The sequence below is a fragment of the Balaenoptera musculus genome, chromosome 10 (genome assembly GCF_009873245.2).
Source record: "Balaenoptera musculus isolate JJ_BM4_2016_0621 chromosome 10, mBalMus1.pri.v3, whole genome shotgun sequence".
Classification (NCBI taxonomy): domain Eukaryota; kingdom Metazoa; phylum Chordata; class Mammalia; order Artiodactyla; family Balaenopteridae; genus Balaenoptera; species Balaenoptera musculus.
In genome coordinates this window covers 73,843,779-73,865,720 of record NC_045794.1, presented here as the reverse complement: position 1 = coordinate 73,865,720, position 21,942 = coordinate 73,843,779, and the positions used below count along the sequence as shown (strand labels likewise).

Genomic DNA, 21,942 nt, shown 5'->3' with positions numbered 1-21,942 from the left:
TGCTTCCTTTCTAGCCTCCCCAACCCACAAAACTTATTCTTTTGAAAAATAGTACTGGTGCCTGGAATGAGTGAAAGTTTTAACTGACCATGAAAGAATGTGTCTATATGCCCCTAAGCTCCTTTTTTCCTAGCTTTTTTCCCCCCCTTCATCTCCAAATGCTACTCTTGCCTATTTATCTGCTCTGTAAAAAGTGCCTTTTTCTTTACTTTTTATATGTTGATAGATGGAATGGTCCTTTCTCTTGTTCTCTCTCTCTCTTGCTGAGCAAGCTGTCACAATCTCTGATTCCTTGCAGATGGATGTAGTGAATGCTTTCCAGAGTGGAAGTTCCATTCAGGGGGCTCTAAGGCGGCAACCCTCCATCGCCAGCCAGCATCATGATGTAACAAATATTTCTACCCCTACACATGTAGTGTTTTCCTCTTCTACTGCTTCTACTACTGTGGGGTGTGAGTGTGTGTTCCTAAGTGCATGAAATTAACATTTCCTACTTCACACACCTAACGTTTCTCATTTTCTCCTTAATGTTTAAATTCATTGTTCAGGCTTTTCATAAAGCTTTCTTTTCGTAAAGTGGATTGAGACCTCAAAGTGTTGTCGTTGTGGTTGTTTTATTTCTTAGAGGGTTAGATAACAGGTGGAACAATTGCAACCAAAGATCAGACATGAAATCTGTGAGCTTGTCTCTATGCTAACTCTGATAGTTAATATGGGGAATAAAATTGTAGCTTAGAATTTGTGAAACGACTATACATTTTTGAGTATATGCCTTTAAACATGTTCCATACTGCATGATTCCCAAAAGCATGTGATTTGAAACTGATCTAACAGAACCAAGAAATTGCATTTTTAAAGCTAAAAGTGAACTTAAGCATTCTGACTTGTATCTTGTTCAGTTTGTAAAGTAAGTTAGTACCCTGAAGAAAAGTTCTGAGCATATAGCCAGGTGTTTGCCTTCTTAGCTTGGACTTTGTGGCCTTGCTGTGAATTTTTAATTTATTTTGTTTTGTTTTGAGACTGCATCCCTGTATAAGCTTCAAAGTTCTTTGGTATTTATGTGGGTTTTTTTCATTTATATAATCAATTTAATTTAGGATTGCTTCCTAGATAAGAAAATGTTCTATTAAGTTTTCCAAAGAAGTAGGGAAAGTGCGTTTCTTTTAATTTTTTTTCAGTTTTGTTTTGTTTTGTTTTTTTAAGTTTACTCATTTCTCACACCACTGCCCACCTCCCACCTCTTGCAGCAACCAATTTGTTTTTTGTATCTATGAGCTTGGTTTGGGTTTCATTTTTTTTAGATTCCACATATAAGAGAGATCATACGGTATTTGTCTTTCTCTGTCTGACTTATTTCACTTAGGATAATAATGCCTTCAGGGTTCATCTGTGTTTTCACAAATATCAAGATTTCCTTTTTTATGGTTAAATAATGTTCCTCTATGTGTGTGTGTGTGTGTGTGTGTGCGTACACCATACTGTATCCATTCATTCATCAGTGGACACTTAGGTTGTTTCTGTTTCATTCTATCAGATGTGAGGTAATATCTCATTGTGGGTTTTGATTTGCATTTCCCTGATGATTAGTGATATTGAGCATCTTTTCATGTACCTATTGGCCATTTGTAGATAGGTTTTGGAAAAATGTCTGTTTGGATCTTTTGACCATATTTTAATTGGATTGTTTGGTTTTCTTGCTATCAAGTTGTACAGGTTTTTTGTATATTTTGGATATTGGCCCTATATCAGATATATGATTTGCTAATATTTTCTCCCATTCTGTAGGTTGCCTTTTCATTTTGTTCATGGTTTTCTCTAATGTGTAGAAGCTTTTTAGTTTGATGTAATCCCACTTGTTTAATTTTGCTTTTCTTGCTTTTGGTGTCAGATTCAAAAAATCATCATCATCCTATGTCAAGGAGCTTACTTACCATCTATGTTTTTTTCTAGGAGTTTTATGGTTTCAGGTCTAACGTTAAAGTCTTTATAATCAATTCTGAGTTCATTTTTGTGTGGTGTGAGATAATAGTGGTACAGTTTCATTCTTTTGCATATGGCTGTCCAGTTTTCCTAACACCATCTATTTAAGAGACTGTCTTTCCCCATTGTATATTCTTGACTCCTTTATTGTCAATTAATTGACCACATATGCATGGGTTTATTTCTAGGGTCTCTGTTCTGTTCCATTGATCTATATGTCCATTTTTATGCAAACTCATACCAGTACCATTCAGTTTTAATTACTATATCTTTGTAATATAGTTGAAATCAGGGAGCCTCCAGCTTTGTTCTTATTTCTCAAGATTGCCTTGACTATTTGGGGTCTTTTGTGGTTCCATACAAATTTTAGGATTGTTTGTTCTATTTCTTTGAAAAATGGCATTGGAATTTTGATAGGGATTTCATTGAATCTGTATTGCTTTGGGTAATATGGGCATTTTAACAATATGAATTCTTCCAATCTGTGAACATGGAGTATCTTTTCATTTATTTGTGTCGTCTTTAGTTTCTTTCATTAATGTCTTGTAGTTTTCAATATACAGGTCTTTCACCTCCTTGGTTAAATTTATTCTTAGATATTTTATTATTTTTTTGATACAGTTGTAAATGAGATTGTTTTCTTTTTTTTTTAATTTATTTATTTTTGACTGCATTGGGTCTTCGTTGCTGCGCACGGGCTTTTCTCTAGTTGCAGTGAGCGGGGGCTACTCTTCCTTGCAGTGCACAGGCTTCTCATTGCGGTGGCTTCTCTTGTTGCGGAACTTGAGCTCTAGGCGTGCGGGCTTCAGTAGTTGTGGCACACAGGCTCAGTAGTTGTGGCTCACGGGCTCTAGAGCGCAGGCTCAGTAGTTGTGGCACATGGGCTTAGTTGCTCCGCAGCATGTGGGATCTTCCCAGCCCAGGGCTTGAACCTGTGTCCCCTGCACTGGCAGGCGGATTCTTAACCACTGTGCTACCAGAGAAGTCCAGGATCGTTTTCTTAATTTCCCTTTCAAATAGGTTATTAGTGTAAAGAAATATAACAGATTTTTGCATATTGATTTTGTATCTTGCAACTTTACTGAATTCGTTTATTAGCTCTGACAGATTTTTGATGGAGTGTTTAGGGTTTTCTATATATAATATCATCTGCAGACAGTGACAGGTTTATGTCTTCCTTTCCAATTTGGATGCCTTTTGTTTCTTTTTCTTGCCTAATTGCTCTAGTTAAGACTTCCAGTACTATGTTGAATAAAAGTGACAAGAGTGAACATCCTTGTCTTGTTCCTGACCTTAGAGGAAAAGCTTTCAGCTTTTCGCTGTTAAGTATGATGTTAGCTCTGGGTTTGTCCCTTCATTATGTTGATGTATGTTCCCTCTATACCTGTTTTGTTAAGAGCTTTTATCATAAATGGATGTTGAATTTTGTCAAGTGCTTTTCTGCTTCTGTTGAAAGATGATCATGTGATTTATATTGATGAATTATTACAGGTCATAATTTTCATTAATTGACTAGAATGACAGATTTTCTTTCAGGTTTTTAGTAAATGACTTTTAGTAAAAGGTTTTTAGTAAACTCTCCAGAAGTCTTATAACCTTTATCGTTCTTACTCTGAATTAGTGTCTTGAGTCCATGGTGGATTCTTAGTATATTAGAGTCATTAAAGGTACAAACCCACCCATTCCTCATGCCTACCCTTGAAGTCAGCTAAGATACCTGATTTGGCCAGAAACCTATCTTTTCCATTTGGTCTTTAGCCAACTAAGGACTAGAGGAACCTTGGGAAGCTGGGGAGAGGATGAATTGAGGGGAGAAAACAATGCTGTTTACGCAGAGCCTATCTGTTCACTCTTTGCTTAAGTAATTTTCATTTGTTATTTTTGACAGTGTTGCAAAACAGCCAGAACAGGAACTATCCCCATTTTATAGGTGTGAAAACTGACTTGGAGTTTAAATGACTTGTCCATGGCTGATAAGCAGAGGCAGCATGATGTAGAGCAAAGAGCAGACAAGTGCTGTAAAGACAAACTGACCCTGTAACATTTAGACAGGATGTTAAATTTACATATGTGGACAGATAGGAATCTTCCTTTTAGAAATTACTGTGGTACTACCTACCTGAATGAAATGGTGTATGCAAATTGCCTGGCCTTACTCCTGGGATGGCTGATGTCAGATGCATGCCTCCCTCCTATGGATTTCACATTATTCCTGGCTTTCGAGGACATATTACCACTCATCCCTTCATCTCCTACTATTAGTGTTCATTTAGTTGTATTTCATAAACAGTGGAAGGCCTACCATATGCCAAGGCTGCTAGAACCTCCAGATCTTGTCATCTAGTAAGGGAAGCAAACAAGGAGTTGGGAATTTCTACATGGTAATGAAACAGAGAATGTTATAACAGGGTCCTTCACCCACCCTGAGAAGTCAGGAAAAATTACCGAAAGGAAATGATTCCCAAGCTGACCTGACAGAATTTGGCGGTTGAGGAAAGCAGACCTCAGCTGACATAGTTTGATACTAAAAGAGTAATGGAATGTAAGGAGTTGATGAGGCTAGAATGGAAAGTAAGCATCTGTTTATATCCCACAGGAAGGAGCCAAACTGAGACTTAATCCCTCCCCTCAAAACTTTAAATTTGAAAAATTTCAAACTGACAGACAAGTTGAAAGATTAATACATGAATAATCTTCACCTGGATTTACCACTTCCTAATATTTTATGATGTCTGCTTTATCTATATAATATTAATATATACTTTTTTTTGAGCCATTTGAAAGTAAGTAGCAGATATCATAAATGCCATCTCTAAATACTTCACTATGTGCTCTCCTATATAATCATACTATATAATCACGTCCAAGAAATCTATCTTTGATACCATTTTATCTAATATACAGTCCATATTCAGATTTCTCCAGTTGCCCCAAAAATGTCCTTTATAGCTTTTTTGATCCAGGATCAAAGGAAAGACATTCAATAACGTGTGTTATGACTCTTCAGTCTCCTTTAACCTGGATCCATTTTCTCTACCTTTATTTTTTGTAATATTGACTTTTTAAAAAAATCCAGGCAAATTGTCTTGTAAAGTGTCCTGCATTCTGGATTTGGTTGTTTCCTCTTGATATGTTAAACTTTTTTTGACAAGTTTATCTCCTAGGTGGTATATATTCTGTTTATTTTTACCTCAGAAAATTTTAAGTAATTGACTTCTTTCACTTGGAGTGGTATCACATGACCTTAGGTGTATCATATTTATTGTATTTCTCTGTATAATTGTATTCCAGGCTTTATATTAAATATCAAATCAAGCACAAACTCTGAAGACATAGCCACCCACACCTGCTTCAGGTGATGTGCTCTGTGCTCTTTTCTGATGCACAACTATATATGAAACCTGTGAGTTGCTGGGCACATGTATTGAGGGTAATGGTGTTAATACATTTAATGAAAGGTGTAAATTCCTCATTGCTTTCCTGCCCTAATATAGAATAATCTTAGAAATATCTGTGTTTGTCAAACTTCTTTGACTTTTTTTTAACCTTTTTTTTTTTTACTGAAGTATAGTTAATTTACAATGTTGTGTTAATTCAAGTGTACAGCAAAGTGATTCAGTTATACATATATATATTCTTTTTCAGATTCTTTTCCATTATAGGTTATTATATGATATTGAATAGAGTTCCCTGTGCTATACAGTAGGTCCTTATGGTTTTCTATTTTATATATAGCCGTGTGTATATGTTAATCCCAACCTCCTAATTTATCCCTCCCCCCTCCCCCACTATCCTCTCTGGTAACCATCTGGAGTCTTTGCTGTGCTAAATGAAGAAATTATAATCCATTTCAACTTTGTCATATACTAGGCTTGTAACATCTCTGGAGAGGGCATCTTTTTTCCCTCACTTATTAGTCAGATCTTTTAAAAATCTGAAGAGGAAACTTTCTATAGTTTTTCTTTATAAAGTGTATTCTTCTAATATCAGTCTTCACGGTTAGTAAATTCTTTTGCTAAATCAATAGTTACGCCTTCCCGGAAAGGAGAGATTGAGAGAAAATTTGGCCTTCCAGATAAAGGATTGGCAAACCATAGCCTGTGGGCCATATCTGGCCTGTTGCCTGTTTTTAACTGGAACATAGCCATGCTCATTCATTTAATTACTGTCTGGTAGTTTTACACTACAAAGGCAGAGTTGAGTAGCTGCATCAGGGACCGTATGGCTCACTAAACCTAAAATATTTGCTATCTGGCCCTTTACAGAAAATGTTTTCCAACCCCTATTCCAGGTAATTAAAACATTACATATTACACAGGTGAGTCTCACTTTGAGAAAATTTGATATGCAAGTACACAGCTTTGAAAAGCAACCTCGAATTTTATTCCCTTTTGCAAAGTATCTTTTACTTTACCATTGAAATTCTTTATGGTGCACATAATAAAGGTAGTGATGAATACAAATTTCAGAAATGGGCAGTCTGTCGTAGAAGGTAAGATAGATCGGCTACTGATTAAGTAGCCTCATAGTTTAGAGCCGTCTCCTTACATACAGTGTTTTGGGCAGTAATATTTTCTACTATCAAAAGTTAGGATTATATTTAAGAAAATGGGTGGTTTAGCAGGGTACATGATCTTAATTTGATTTGTTACTTAAAGTTTAATGTAATGCTTACATATTCAGTTTCCTAAAATTACTTTATGATCATAATAATCATTTCAATTTTTTGTTTGCCATATGTGCCTCATTCATGCCTCTGATTTTTTTTCCTCAATAATTTACTGTTTAAAAAATTTCCTTGACATAGGGATTGTTGAATTTTTCTTAATTCTAATAATTTTAGGAGCTATAGTTTTGTGCATAGTAGGTCTTAATAGCTATTAAAAGAATTGAGTTAAAAGACTAGATAAACAGTAAGGTTTGGATTGTCAAAGATGGGTAATCATTTTCTGCTTAAACTGATTTCTTTGTGGTATTAAAATAGTTTTCTGTCTACCTACAGTATAATGCACGCAGTTGGCACTTTTTAATTACTCAGAATTACTACAGTACTGTGAGAATTTTACCTATAGAAGGTAACAGGTGAGGGCAAGTATAAACTAGGTCAGTGTCACGCCTTAGATCGAGAGTGCTTTCTTATTTATGAGTAGAAAGTAAAACAAATCTGGCTCAGTGGCCCCTAGTTAATCTAGATGTTATTGTGTGTGCCTAATGTGAGAACTGTTTATTGAAAATTGTATTGCTTTGCAGTATTTCTAAGCTGTCCTTGTAATGTGCTGACCTAAATCTTAGGAAGTATCTTCTTCTACTGAGGTTAGTTATAAAGCTGATGTCCATACGTTCTCTTCTTTTATTGACTTGAAAGAACCTGGAGTTGGGAGTACAGAAAGTTTGATTCTAAGACATTCTGGCACTAATTTGTAGTGACCCAGCAAGGCAGCCACCTGTCCTCAGTTGCTCAGTTTCATTATTTGTAAAGTGGTTGAAATAAACTATCTCGAATATCCTTTCAAGCTTCGATGTTCTAGGATAACTTAATACATTTTGTCAGATACGAAAAATAATCTTAGCAAAACTGGAAAGCTTTGGTAAAAAGGAATCTAATTTCACCTGCCACAGGTGTGAGTGTAATCGTTTATACAAATATACTCACTGCACTCACCTGCTTATAACTCTTTACGCTTGCCCTCCTAGAGCTTTGCTGACTCCCAAATCTCTAACTTAAACCTATACCTTTCTTCCGAGCTCTGGATATTTTCACTTGGATGTTCTGCAGCTCCCCAAATTTAACATGTTTCAAAAATTGATTTTTATTTTCCCCTTGATTCTTCACTACTCCCCTCTACCCAGACTGGTCAAAACAAAACAGATCTCAACTGCTTCTCTAGCTCCATTAGCAATACCAGCAACCAATTCAAATAAGCAACAACTTTAGAGTCATCTTGAGCAGCTCTCATCACTCACCAGACTTACTGGCTGGTCCTCCAGTTTGTATTCTCTATGCCTACTGGCCACTGACAGCAGTGAACATAGGAGTGCAGGAATCGCTCCAAGATCTTGATTTCAATTCCTTTGGATAAATTCTTAGAAGTGGGGATCTGGAATAGTCAGACTCATACCAGCAGAGTAGAATGGTGGTTACCAGGGGCTAGAGGGAGGGGGAATTGGGAGATGTTGGTCAAAGGGTACAACGTTTCAGTAATACAAGATGAATAAGTTCTGGAGATCTAACGTATAGCATGGTGACTACAGGTAACAATACTGTACTGTATTGTATACTTGAAATTTGCTAGGAGGGTACAATCCCAAGTGTTCTCAACACACACAAATGATAACTGTGTGAGGTAGTGAATATGTTAATTAACTTGATTGTAGTGATTATTTCATAGTGTAGATGTATATCAAATAGTCTTGTATGCCTTAAATATATACAGTAAAAAGTGGGCATAAACTGCTGCATTTTCAAAAAAATAAATTCAAATATCCCTGTGAAGAAATTAATTTTTTCCATGCCATTGTCTTATGAGGTGAATTTAGTGACTTATGAGATGACTTTAGTGATCTTTTTTTGGAATATCAGTATCAGTTACTTCTCTTAACATTATGAGTAAATGATGTCTTCATTGCTAAACAGGATTCGTTAGAAAGCAAAAGCAAACACTATTTGAATTGATGTATACTAGATGCTCAACTATTTGGATTTTGTCTTTTTTTTTTAACTCTTCACGGCACTGGGTTAATGAGACCTAATGTCAGTATGTGCGGGAATGTATTTGAGTCGATTATTCATTAACCTGTCTTCATCCATACAGCATACTTCTGAGAAGGAAGGTGAATTGTTGAGCTATATGTTTAAGGGTGAAAATGCTAGAAGACTTTGTGTCTTCTCCTGGGGAAATTTTTCACAGAAGGATCCCAGAGGGCTTTTTGTTTTGTGTTGTTTTGTTTTAAATCTGTTCTTTCCAATGAAGTGTAGTATGTAAATTTATTTGTTTTATTATTATAGAGAAAAACACTAACCTTGACTGACAAATGGCATATACTCAAATATTTATAGCTGTTTAATGGCATTTTATAGATATTTATTTGGGTTTTGTCTTTTTATTTTTTAATTAAGGGCATAGTGGGGTAGATGTGAGTTCATTGTGACATTCAGCTTATATTTGCTTGGCTTTTTCATAGTCGGTGACACCCTGATTCCTAGCATGATTAATAGTAACCCTCTGTGCTTGACTTTGTTTAACTTATTTGAATTGTTTTCAAAAATTATAATTTTTTTCATTTGAAAAAATTAGCTGAAGCTGTGTATGGTTACTTTTATGTTTGTTTTCTGTTGATTTTGTTTTTTTAGGGAAAAAAATCCTATAAAATGGCTATTAAATTCTTAGCCAGTGACAATGAGATTTTCTTAGTATTACTTTGAATTCTACACCTCTTAATTCTTAGAGTATGTGGTTTTGTTGGTCTGTAGCGTCCTACTAAAATATTCATTTTTTTTTACAGTGTATTGCAAGTTCCACTGCATTACATGCAAATATGATTCACTCATACCTAGCTGTTTGTGGATTCAAACTCATAAATGAACCATTTTTAAATTAAGCTAGTGGCGTACTGATATCTTTCTGTGTTTTCTGATGTTTACAGATTCGAGTGGTGAATGCATTTCGTAGTTCTTTATATGAAGGGTTAGAAAAACCGGAATCAAGAAGTTCAATTCACAACTTTATGACACATCCTGAGTTTAGGATAGAAGATTCAGAGCCTCACATCCCCCTCATTGATGACACTGATGCTGAAGATGATGCTCCTACAAAACGTAACTCCAGTCCTCCACCCTCTCCCAACAAAAATAACAATGCTGTTGACAGCGGGATTTACCTTACAATAGAAATGAACAAGTCTGCTACCTCTTCATCCCCAGGAAGCCCACTACATAGTTTGGAAACATCACTCTGATTGTAAGCTGAATGTTAACACACTAGCTGCATTGTAAAGAAACAAATTGAAACTGGGTCTTTTCACATATTGTGACGGACAAGATAGTATTCTTGTCTTTGGACTTCAACAGAAGACACACTTGTACGAATGTAGATTTATTTTTTTAAAAAAAAAAAAAGCAAAGCTTTCTGCCAGACTGAGGGTGCTTTTTGGGGGGTGGGAGAAATGAACTGACAGAAACAGTAACTCAGCTTAAGTTGACCTGTGGATCATCAGTAGAACCTAAGAATGGTCCTGAACAGTGTATTAGCAAAGCTTTAGTTTATCTCAGTCCTTGGTGGGAGAGAGGGAGGAGTAAAGCTGGGCAAGCAAGCAAAGAGCCCTGGATCATTGAATTGATGCTTTAATTTCTGCTGTTGGCTGTTAATAATTTGGATTATTTATGTTTATAAATGATACAGATCTGTTTACAAGGTTTGTAGATACTTTTTTTGTTCCTGTTCATAGATGGGAAGCTTCCTTATAACTGATGCAGAGAAAAATTAGTCCTTCAAATACTGCTGTATTTTCAGGAAAAAAAGGGGGGGGGGTGTTTCTATTGAAACTGTACTAAATTTTTGCCTACAATTTACCTTGTTAAATATTGTAGATAAATTGCTAATACTAATAGCCAAATAGATAACACTAATGCTTTGTTTAAAAAAACAACAAAAAACAAACAAAACAAAACAAAAAAACATGAGCAGTGGTGTTCTAATGAAGTTATGGCATCTGTCCTAATTAGTTTCTTAAATACATTTACTACTTAATGGTTTTGAAACAACTGTTTAATTTTTAAAATTTTTGAAAACTTGCTAATAACCTTTGTTCAGAATTTAGTAGATTGTTTAATGCAGGACATCAACTACATAATGAAAGATGCTTGAAATGCTTTTGTTATTTCAGGCAAATCAAATTAAATCAAACTATCAAACTACAAGAAAACTTTAGTCCTTTTTGTTTTTGTCTAAACATGTTAGTTCAGTGATGTCTTGGTGAACTGTGAGTGAACTGTATTGATTTTTTTAATAAATCCTTAGAAACCTTCATACAGCATGAGGGCTGTTGGCATTTTGAAAAAGGTTAATAAGTAGAAGCATACATGTTTTCCTTTTGTTTTTGAAACTTGTTTGTAAACATAAATAAATATGCCCTTTTATTAAATAAATACACAGCAATGTTTTTTTAAAAAGAAATTTCAGCTTCTTTACTCAATTCTACATATATGGTGCATCGGTCTGTTCTCTTTAACCACAATTGGAATAAATTTCAAGATGGTAACAGCCCCATGAAGTACCCCCTTTAATTCCTTGGTGGCAGTCTAATAGAACCAAATTAAGGAAATCATTGCAGTTTGACATGTTCTTCATAGAGTTTAGTTTGTCTAAAATAGTCTCACAGTTTAAAAAAAATAATGACCACCATTGTCTTTGATACATTTGTTTTCATTCTTAAGTGGCCAAATAACAAATTAGGTAAAATGAGATTATGTGAAAAGGTGGGAAAGGTCCTAAAAATATACATATTTAGATGTAATAATTAACCATATGCTAGAATGCCCATCTCTAAGCCAGTTGGAGTCTTTAAGTCTTTTTTTCTTTTGTCTACCTTCTCCCCCTTTTTGCCTGTCTTTACCTTTTAGGAACTGGCATTGTGTTAGGGCCCAGATTGCATCAGATATACAATCCTCAGGCTGACATAAAGTTTACGAGGACTACTACAACATCTGAGAGTGCTGACCCAGCAAAGAAACATTTAGTTGATGGTGCTTGATATTTTTGGTGGGTGGGGGAGAATCTTTTTCTCTCCATCAGTCCTTTGCAGTTAGCCTCTGCAAGACTTAGAAAAACATTGTCTCTGTCAGCATTTGTAACTGTACATTATTCATCAGGTATTTATAGCAAATCATACTGTAAAAAGAGGTAGCATGATATGCTGGAAAGCATATGAGGCTAGGAGTCAGGACCTGGTTTCTAGTCTTGATTTTGCCATTAACGTGCTGCATGACCTTGGGGAAATCATTTACCCTAAATGAGGGTGGTGGACTAGACTATCTTGAAGAACCCTTTCAGCTCTAAAAATTTACCCTATCAACTGGAGAGCCTACAAGGCATAGGGAATAGAGAAAAGGGAAATGTTTTCAGTTTTCTTTTTTATTTTGGTTATGCTTAAATATGAATGTAATTACCAAAAGATTTAGAAGTGCATGTGCTTTGGAGGATTTGTATTGAGCTTTTACAGTATTCATTTTTCAACTCAAGGCAATGGCTTTTTACAGCAACTCTAATCCATAAACGGGTCTTATGACATCCATGAAGTAGTAGCAAGACATGCTTAGTGTGTATTTCTCTCTTTGAGACACTGTAATTTCTACCAGAAATTTCCAGAGCAGTATGTGAGTAGAAAAAAATGCAAACAAGCTGTTAAAGATCTTGGATCCCATTATATAGTATGTATAGCTGAAATCAGCATCTGTAATTCAATCACGTTTTCTCTTTTATCCTCTAACCAAAAAATTGTTTAATTTTGCATCCCAAATGTTTTTAATCTTTGTATATTTTTTAAAAACCTTTTTCTCCTCATCATTGCCTTTTTTGTGGTTGTAAATAGACTTACTTGCACTTTGAAGATGAGTTACTCCTTGTCATCTTATAAATATGTGATATGGTAATTTTCATAACAGATGTCAGTTTTGAACCAAGAAATGGTGATTTGTTTATAAGCAAAAAAAAAAAAAAAACTGGCTTCATTTCTGTGAAATTGCTCTTTGAAAATTTCTTTTTACACGTGTAAGCCAACTGAGATACCGTGATGGTGTTGATTTCTTTCAATGATGCTTACCATCTATTTTAGCCACTGAGCCTTTTATTATTTGTCTATTTGTAAAGTTTATTTGTCTTAACTCATTTAATAAATATACTGTTTATCTGTTTCTGAATGGGGACTGAACTTTTTGAATATTTAAATTGATTCGAACATCATATTTGGGAATTTTTTTTTTCTACTTGAAATTTAAAAAATCTAATTGATGAAGATTCTGTAATGTACTTGAAATGTTATGGCTGTGTTACAGTGAATCAGTGTTCTAATATGCATGATCTTGCCCCTAGAATGAAAGTGGGTATATTGTCCCTACTCTCCTACCCACTGTCTTCAATCTTTGTAGCACAAGAGATAATTTTTGCAGTCCAGGGGAGAGTAATGTTTGGGTTTTAGAAAAGATTAGTTTTTCACATTAAATATAAGACCTTATTTTTTCATTAACTAATGCAAAGTTGTCAATAGCAGTTATCTGAACGTTATGGTAACAAAATTAATCAGATTGCCCTCAGCTGGTTTTTATAATAAATTATTAACATAAGTTAGCAACTTTGTTGAAATACTGAGAAAACTTTAAATGATTATTAATACCATATTTTTCCATCAGTAAAAATTATTCGGTTAATGAGTATATACAAGTACCATATTTATGACATGAGAGATGTTTTCTACTTTGTCAAGTTTGATTTTATATATTATGTATTAAGATTGAATTTTGAATTAAGTCCCTTTGTAAAATTAACTGAATAAGAAAGGGAAGTTTCTGTAAGTTTCTGCTTATTGACATTTTTTCTTCCCTGTGTCTTTAGAGAGCTCCTGTCATGTTACAGCTGCCTTTGTTCTTTTAACGAACTGCACTCTTAAGACTCTGACGTCCAAACCCCATATCAACCTGTATCTTTTTAAATTACTGTTACACTCATTTGTAGACCAAAAATACCTTTTAATAGCATAATTATACCACCGAACTAAAAACAATCTTTGAAAGATCCTTGAAAAATTGTCTTTATTTCAGAATAAGCATTATAAAAATACCATAAAGAACGTTTCATGCTGTAATGGGAGTCATGGTTGTATTCCTGTACTTCTCTTATCAGTACATGTCAAAAAGGAAATGATCTTTATCCTTATAATGTAACTTCCTTTCAATAGATAGATGATTTTGTCTCTTAAACTCTCGATAGCTTATTTTTGTACTTTCTGTCTTAACTACTTCTTTAACATTTTCCCTATTTGTTAGAAAAATACTTCAGCTTGCAGATGAATATACTAAATGTAGGCATGTTTAATCTCTATTCTCTGAATTCAGTGTCATTATTGAACACGATAATATTAATGATTCCAAAGTAGGAAATTAAAGGAAGAAATATGAATATGTGTTTATATGGTATCAGTCTTTGCACAACTTTCTTAACCAGCACTGTGTCCTAGGAAAACTAGTTTCCAAATCAGTACCACCCAAATCTGGGTGGGGTGTTCAATGCGGTAAGTTCCCTAAGAATTCTCTTAATTAAATCAGAGGTACAAGGACCACATAACTTCCGAATTACTTTTTAGGTAATTAAATACAGACACTCTCTCCTTACCTATTAAAAGGAATCTTGTCGTATCATAAGTTAATATCAATGGAGTACCTGATATATGCTGAGCACTTTATGTGGATTATGTAAATATTGTTAACAACCCTCTGTGCTGCTGCTGCCATTTTACATAGGGAGAGACTGAAGCTTAGAGACTTTAACTAACTTGCTCTTGGTCACATGGTGAGGAATTTACACCAAGGCTGACCTTCTCAAGAACCCCAAGCTGGTAGCTATTGGGTTTTACTGTAGTACTAGCATCTTGATAACCTGAGTCAGGGCCCAGTGCCTAAAAAGCTTAAATTTTTTTTTTTTTAATTTTATTTATTTATTTATTTACTTATGGCTGTGTTGGGTCTTCGTTTCTGTGCGAGGGCTTTCTCCAGTTGCGGCAAGCGGGGGCCACTCTTCATCGCGGTGCGCGGGCCTCTCACTATCGCGGCCTCTCGTTGCGGAGCACAGGCTCCAGACGCGCAAGCTCAGTAATTGTGGCTCACGGGCCTAGTTGCTCCGTGGCATGTGGGATCTTCCCGGACCAGGGCTCGAACCCGTGTTCCCTGCATTGGCAGGCAGATTCTCAACCGCTGCGCCACCAGGGAAGCCCCAAAAGCTTAAATTTTAAGTGTTCCTTTGTTGTTGTTCTTTTCTGGCATCAAATGCATCAGAGATGATCTGAAAGATTCTTCATAACCTTCCTGGGTTATGAAGAGACTGAGGCAAAGAATCACCGATTAAGATGTATAATCCATGCTTTCCTTATAATCAGACCTCCTCTACCTGAAGAGTGAAAGATAAACTAAGTAGATTTTTTTTTTTTTTTTTTTGGCCGTGCCACGCAGCATGTGAGATCTTAGTTCCCTGACCAGGGATCGAACCTGCGTCCCCTGCGGTGGATGTGCGGAGTCTTAACCACTGGACCTCCAGGGAAATCCCAGAATGGTGTTTTTAATAGCATATTTTGGGTAGAAGTTTTCGTTATTCAATACTTTTAAGATCGGTATGTTTATTCAAAGTTTCATAGTGGTTTTTTTTTTTTTTTACTTGAGAAAATTAAATTTTATTGACACCAAGGATACTTAGGCCACATCACCAAAAAAAATTTATGGCAGTATCAGTAGTGCCTTTTAATTAAATGACAAATTGGAAGTGTTTAACAACTTGTCCCTTTTTCTTGACATATATGATTAAGAATATATCTTTTTATCAAAATGTAAAATACCATCTGGCAGAAGTAACAATTATTCTGTTGACTTTATACATTAAATTTAAATCACTGTACTTTAAAAAGTAAATATTTTCCTGTTTTTCTTTTTTCTTGTGCTAGATCTATATAATATTCAAAAACTGCATAATTCAGAAACTGTTAGTGGATATAACAAAACTGACTTTGAATTCTGAACAGAAAACAATGTTTCTTAAAATTTTTTCCAAACATTTCTTAAAAATTCAAATGGCAATAGCTCTTTTCTAATATTCATAATTGTAAAGTTAGGCTATCTGAAAACCTACTGTTACAATTTCTTGTTAGACACATAGTTAGACTTTGTATATGACAGGAGTTATGTGTATATGCATGGAGTGCTCTTTGCAAAAAGGAAGGAATTTTTATAAGGTTGATGCATTTTGAACGGGTATGTATTAGTGCTAATAGCCAGAGTTATACATTCATTTGACAAACCTGTCAGGTTCAGAAGATACCAAATGAGCAGGAAAAAGTTTCATAGTATTAGTCTAAAAAGTCATCGCTTTATTTCCTAAATAATTTGTAATGAAAATTTATCACACTAATGAGATAATAGCATTTTTCTTGAAATTTGTGAAACTAAAGAATAGGGTGTTTTATATTTGTTGAAGAATTATTTGGTCCTCCAGCTGTATTTCCCTTGGTGAAAATTCTTAATGTTTTAATATTTAGCCTAAGGGAGTAACCCTATTGCACATTAGGCTTTAATAATTTTTAAAATAAGAAAATTACAGCCATTATTTCACTACTGTTTTAATACCATTTTACATTAATGTTTGTGGTTTGTGAATAGCCAGCCTCCCAGTCTGTAAAAATAAGATGCTTGCTGATTTTTATAATCTTTAAGGTAACATTTATCTTAGTGAAGATAATATTTTTAGACTCTTTTTTTCCTGTAAGGCTGCTTTTGAAATCATAAATATTTAGTCTGAGGCATAACCTTAGTGAGTAGCTTGAGACAAATGCAAAAATATTTAAAATGTGAACTCAGGGACACCTGTGTTATCCGAGGTTAGAAATTCAACTTTAGGCTGTTTTTGATTTATCTAGGATTCTAAATCTTTTAACCATAAGCCTGCTCTTTCAGTTGGCTTCAAATCCTCCAAGAAGGGTAGTCTGTAGTATCTAAACTCTTTCACTTTCTCACTGTTACAGACTTGGGATGGGAAGTACGTCCCAACAACTGAAGTGTGGTGGTGGAGAGAGTGAATTGTGACAGTGAAGCCACACCACGTTTCCTGAGTCCAGGACTCAACTGCTTAAGAACACTACGCTAGTGTCTGTCTCCCCTTTCCTGGTCCCCAAAATGTCTGACTGATAACTGCTTTCCTGCCCTTTATCTACATCTCCTGCTTTCCATTTATTCATTCACTCAACAGATATTTGGTACCTGTCATGGGAAATGCATACGGTTCTAGACTTGGGAAAACCGAGCAAGGTCCTTCCTGTGCGGGAGTTTAAGTTGTAGTGGGTGGGAGAGACAGACCTATATGAGGTGGTAAGGGATGATGCCATGTTACATAGTGTGGTCAGGGAACCCTCTCAAATGAGGTGACATTTGAGCAGAGACCTGAAGGAAGTGAAAGAACCAACTTCCTGGTTGTCTGGAATAGCCTTCCAGCAAGAGGTTCCAGTAGCTGGTGCTTGGCAACTTTGAGGAACAGCAAGTGTAGCTGGAGTGGAGTGAACCAGTGGGAGAGTGGTAGGGTATAGGCTGAGAGATGCAATGGGAGGCTTTGCCCAACCCTATAAGCCTTGGCAAGAACTTTGGCTCTTAGGCTGACTGAGATGGGAAGCCAGTGGAGGTTTTTGAGCAGAGTGGCAATGAGTCTGACCTTTGAAAGGATCATTGGCTGTTCAACACAGAGCGAGAAGTTGGAAGTTAGAAAACCAGTTAGGAAGCTATTGCCTTTTTCAGATGCATTCCATTCCAGCTTAGCTTTTTCTGCTGCTTTTGTGGCCCCAAAGCTTTCTTCTAGAAGCTTCAAGCTACTGAAGAGTCTTGTGGACCCCTTATTTCTTTATATGTTTTACCTTTATGCTTGATCCAGATGACATAAGGCTGGCGTCACTTTTACAGTCAACTCGCAGAACCTAGGTACTTTCCTAATTTGCTTTAGCCTGTATGCAGTTTCCCAAATGAATCACAGTACTACGTTTTTACTCGGTGTTATTCAGCAACATGGTCCCAAATAGAAGATGGTAATTTTTCAGCTGTTCAGTCTCTAAGACTATAAGTGCACCTTCTGCAAACTATCCTTTTTTTTTTGCTTTGTGAAAGCTCTTTACACCTGCTAATTTTATTTTTTATACCAAGTCTGGTTGTTGGTCTATTGATTCTTTCATCATCTCCCGGTCTTTTTTAGCTACTAATTTTCCTGGCTCCATCCTAATGAAGGTACTCCAGTTGGCTGCCTCACTCCTGCTCTGTCATTGACCGAGATGGCTTTGCCTCCTTGACATTTCACACCTTGGTTCCTAATCCTGAACCACCTCTACTTCCTTCCTGTCCTCAGCTTCAGAGTATACTCATAGTCTTGCTGGTGACCACAGTTCACACTCATTTCCTGGTTTTCCTCACTGATGCTCAAACCAACCTTTAATTTGTCCCTTATTCTTTTAAGGGTCATTCCTCATTGTATTTATTCCAAACCTTTTACATTTTTCTCAGGACAAGGATTCAAGATGTGGTTTGTCTGACTAGAACGTACCTTTCCCATTCTACCTCTCACTGTCAACTAAACCTATATTTTTTTCACACATTTTAGCAGATATCTGCCTCACCTTATACTTCTATTACTGGTTTTTGGTCCAAAGAACATGATTTTACATCTATCTCTATTAAACTGTTGCTTTAGTCCATTCATACCACTTTGACTCCTAATTTTATCATCTAGTTTATTCTTAACCCTTCTCCGCTTAATGCTGCCCAAGACAGTGATTAGCTTTCCTTCTATTCCTTTATGGAAACCACTGTTTCACAACAAAACTGAAAGACGTAAACAAGACGGATCTGCCAATAACCCTTTGCCTTACTTTTCAAAACCACTACCAGGTTGATATTAATGCCCTTTTAATCCAGTCACTCAACCAATTAGGGATCACCTAATTAAATGTTCTGTCATCCTACACACAAATAGCCATCAGATCCAAAAGTAGATGTCTTGTTGAAATACTGTCAACTACATTTCCTGTTTTGCTACAAATACTTTTTCCTTGGTTTCAAGTACTTTCGTCAGTTTCTTGATTTTCACTGTTATTACCCTTGTCTATTCCCTCTTTGCCTTAAGCCCACACACTTAGGTTTCTTAACTGTGTTGTCCACACCCCTGTCCTCTTTTCTTTCCCATCATCAATCTATCCAACACGTAACCCAAAATCTTCCTAAATCACCACTGTGCCCACATCATCCCTCCTCTCCTCAAAAAACAGGTAAATACCAGAGTTTAAAAAAGAACACATATTAAATGGCTCGCTATTTGCTCCTAACAACTCTGGCCTCACATGGTTGTCACCTGCCCTCTTTCCACTGCTCTGACCACATTTTCTGTTCGTGTTCTCTTCCCATTCCTGTGGATTCCTCCTTGAAGCTCCACGTTCTTGGCCCTTTTTTTACCATATACCTCTTCATGGTGCATGTACTGCCCGACCTCCTTCCACCCTCAACACCTCAGATATATAAGGGAGAAATAGTGAAGAGTGCTTTTTTAGGGGGAAATCACCTCTGCAGAAGAGGGTGCTGAGGCTTAAAGATCTCTTGAGGTTTAGGGAAAGGTGATGTGACGTCAGAAGAGGATTTGCCTAGAAGTCAGACCTGGGGTTTGGTCCCAATTCTGTCTTGTGCCAGCTTTTAATACCTTCAGGCTTCATTTTCCTCAACAGGATTGTGACTGTTAACGATTCTTCCCCAGTTTTGGATGTTCAGATGAGCTTGGAAACATGAAAGCACTTTAACAATTATAAAGAGCAATGCAAGATGGTACTATTGACTTAGTAGCAACAGAAACAATTCTGTGAAGAGCTATTCCTGCCTCTCCCTATAAATTTGGTTTAAATAGAAATCTTCAGAGTTGAAAAGTGCCCTTAAATCCCAACTGGTTTATAAACACCCAAGGCTTTGTGAAGAGTACCCTGGAGATTCATCTCACTAGAAATAATAGTGTTTGCTTCCATTTCCTTTTTTTCTGTGCTTTAGTCACTATAAACATTTTCCCTTTTAAAAAGAAGCAGCTTGCTTGCCTCTTGCACAGCTGGAGGATCAGATGAGTGTGCTATTAACCCACTCAATTTTTTTTTTCTTTTTTACTATGTTATTATTTAGCTGAACACCACTGATGGTTTTGGGACTGTTACCTAGTTTTAATGGCTTTTTTGATCCTAGTCATGACTATCTCCATAATGGACCATGGGATAAGTCCATATTTCCCAAACTTTGCTGCACATTGGAGTTACCCAGGGAACTTTAAAACATACTGGCCCCAGGCTCCCACCCCCAGGCATTGTGGTAGAGGCTGCGGCCTGGGCTTCAGGATTTTTAAAAACTTCCCAGGTGATTCTATTATGCAGCCAGAGTTTGGGAACTACTGGGTTAAACAGAGGGAAGCATTGATAACTACAGTGCTGAAATGCAAGAAGATATAATGAAGAGCATAAAAAGTAATAATTTTGTAAATTTGCCCTTCAAGATGTTCAGTAGCAGAAGTCCTGTTTCCTTGGACAAAATGCTTTTAAAACATCGGGTTCTCTAGTACTTCTTTAAAAATCAATGTTAAGAAGAGAAAATATACTGTATAGAGGATTATATTGAATTTAGGGGTTTTTTTAATTTACTGTGATTAAAAAGTAACCTAAAATACATTTTAGTAAGAAGTTAAAACCTCTTTATCTTATTTGAAAAGCAAATTATGACCAATTTTAAAATAAACTAATTGGGTTTAATGAAAGCAAAATGAAAGGATTTCAAATATCAGGTCATGAAATTTTACTTGTTTTTTAATTTCTAGTCTATATTTACAGATGCAAAATCAAGCAATATGCCATTTTAGAATTTTTTCTAGCATATTAACACTTTTTGGCATAGTTAAAAATAAACAGCATGTACAGCTTGACAGGCAAATGTCATTTTATGATGAATGTTAAATATATTAAAATATTTATAGTACATTATTTAAGAGTATACATCTTTAAAATAAGATTTTACATAAAACCACTTTATCTTGTACCTGGAAAATATTACTAATTAATTTTTTTCTATTTCTAAGAATAAAAGTTAAGTTAGTCAAAAAAGTTTGGCTCCAACCATCCATTTAGTTAATCCCTAAAAGACCCCAAAACATTGCCCGACTGGTGGTCTGTCCTATGCTTGACTGTTTTCAGCAACAGTTACAGAGCACACACTAACATTTATTGAGCCCCTACTCTGGGTGACTTGCTTTTCTGTTTTACCTCAATATGTCATTACAACTCTATTCCCCTTTTATAATAATTTAAGAGACTTGCTTATGGCCACACACCTGGTCAGCATCATGTGGGACTGAATCCAGAACTGTTCAACAACCAAACTCATGACCATTATGTCAGATGGTAAAGCCTCTTCAGCTCAGTCCAGTCACTCCAAGGGCTAGAATCAGGATCATATCAAACCAGTCCTTCATGGAGTTTTCAGATACCTAAGGCAGCTAGCATGTCCCCCCAAACTCCATCCCCATCTTCTCTTTTCCATGCTCAACATCTCCAGTTTCTACAACTGTTCTTCATAGTAGGGTGACTGTATGTCCCAGGTTACCAGGGATAGTCTTTGTGTACAAACCTACCATCCCAATGTGATTATGAAGAACTCCTGTCTTTTACTCTCAAGTGTTCTAGACTGAATGATAAAAATTATATGTTTTCAAGTTGCCTCATCATCTTGGTCCATTTCCTCCAATGTGGTTATATCCTTCTGTGTCTGCAGTCTGGCAGCTATTATTTTGAAATTGTGGAGTTTGGGATTCTACTGCTTTGACAAGTGGAAAATTGAGAAAAGATGTGGAACCACTTTTTGTCATCTATACAGATGACAAAGAAACTCCAAAGTACATCCTGCTGGTAGGGGTAGCTCTCAAAGTTCTGTATGTAAGGCTCAATATATCTCCTAAAGTTTCTAGCTGAGAAGACCACTGTAATCCATTGTGCAATTCTCTACACTGAGCTGTCTGGATGAAACCTAGCTTTCTTCCACCCAAGAGACCAAGGATATAATTTGGCTTGATCTGTGTTTCAGATGCAAATGCTTAAATATCTTAAAAATTGTGTGTATATATATATATATATATATGCTTACCAAAGATACAATTACAAATC

At 35.9% G+C, this 21,942-nt stretch overlaps 1 protein-coding gene across 6 annotated transcripts in view; it reads left to right on the top strand.

Moving 5' to 3' along the window:
* The window catches only part of ATP2B1 (ATPase plasma membrane Ca2+ transporting 1), a 130,663-nt gene extending 117,768 nt beyond the window's left edge, over positions 1 to 12,895 (top strand). For 3 of the 6 annotated variants that reach the window (XM_036864888.1, XM_036864890.1, XM_036864887.1), the window contains 2 exons: positions 299 to 385; positions 9,625 to 12,895. In XM_036864888.1, the coding sequence (XP_036720783.1) occupies positions 299 to 385; positions 9,625 to 9,936 (399 nt within the window). In that variant the 3' untranslated portion in view covers positions 9,937 to 12,895. Of the gene's footprint in view, positions 1 to 298; positions 453 to 9,624 lie in introns of all 6 variants that reach the window. The other 3 variants (XM_036864892.1, XM_036864891.1, XM_036864889.1) reach the window with 3 other exon arrangements.
* Positions 12,896 to 21,942: the final 9,047 nt, after the last annotated feature.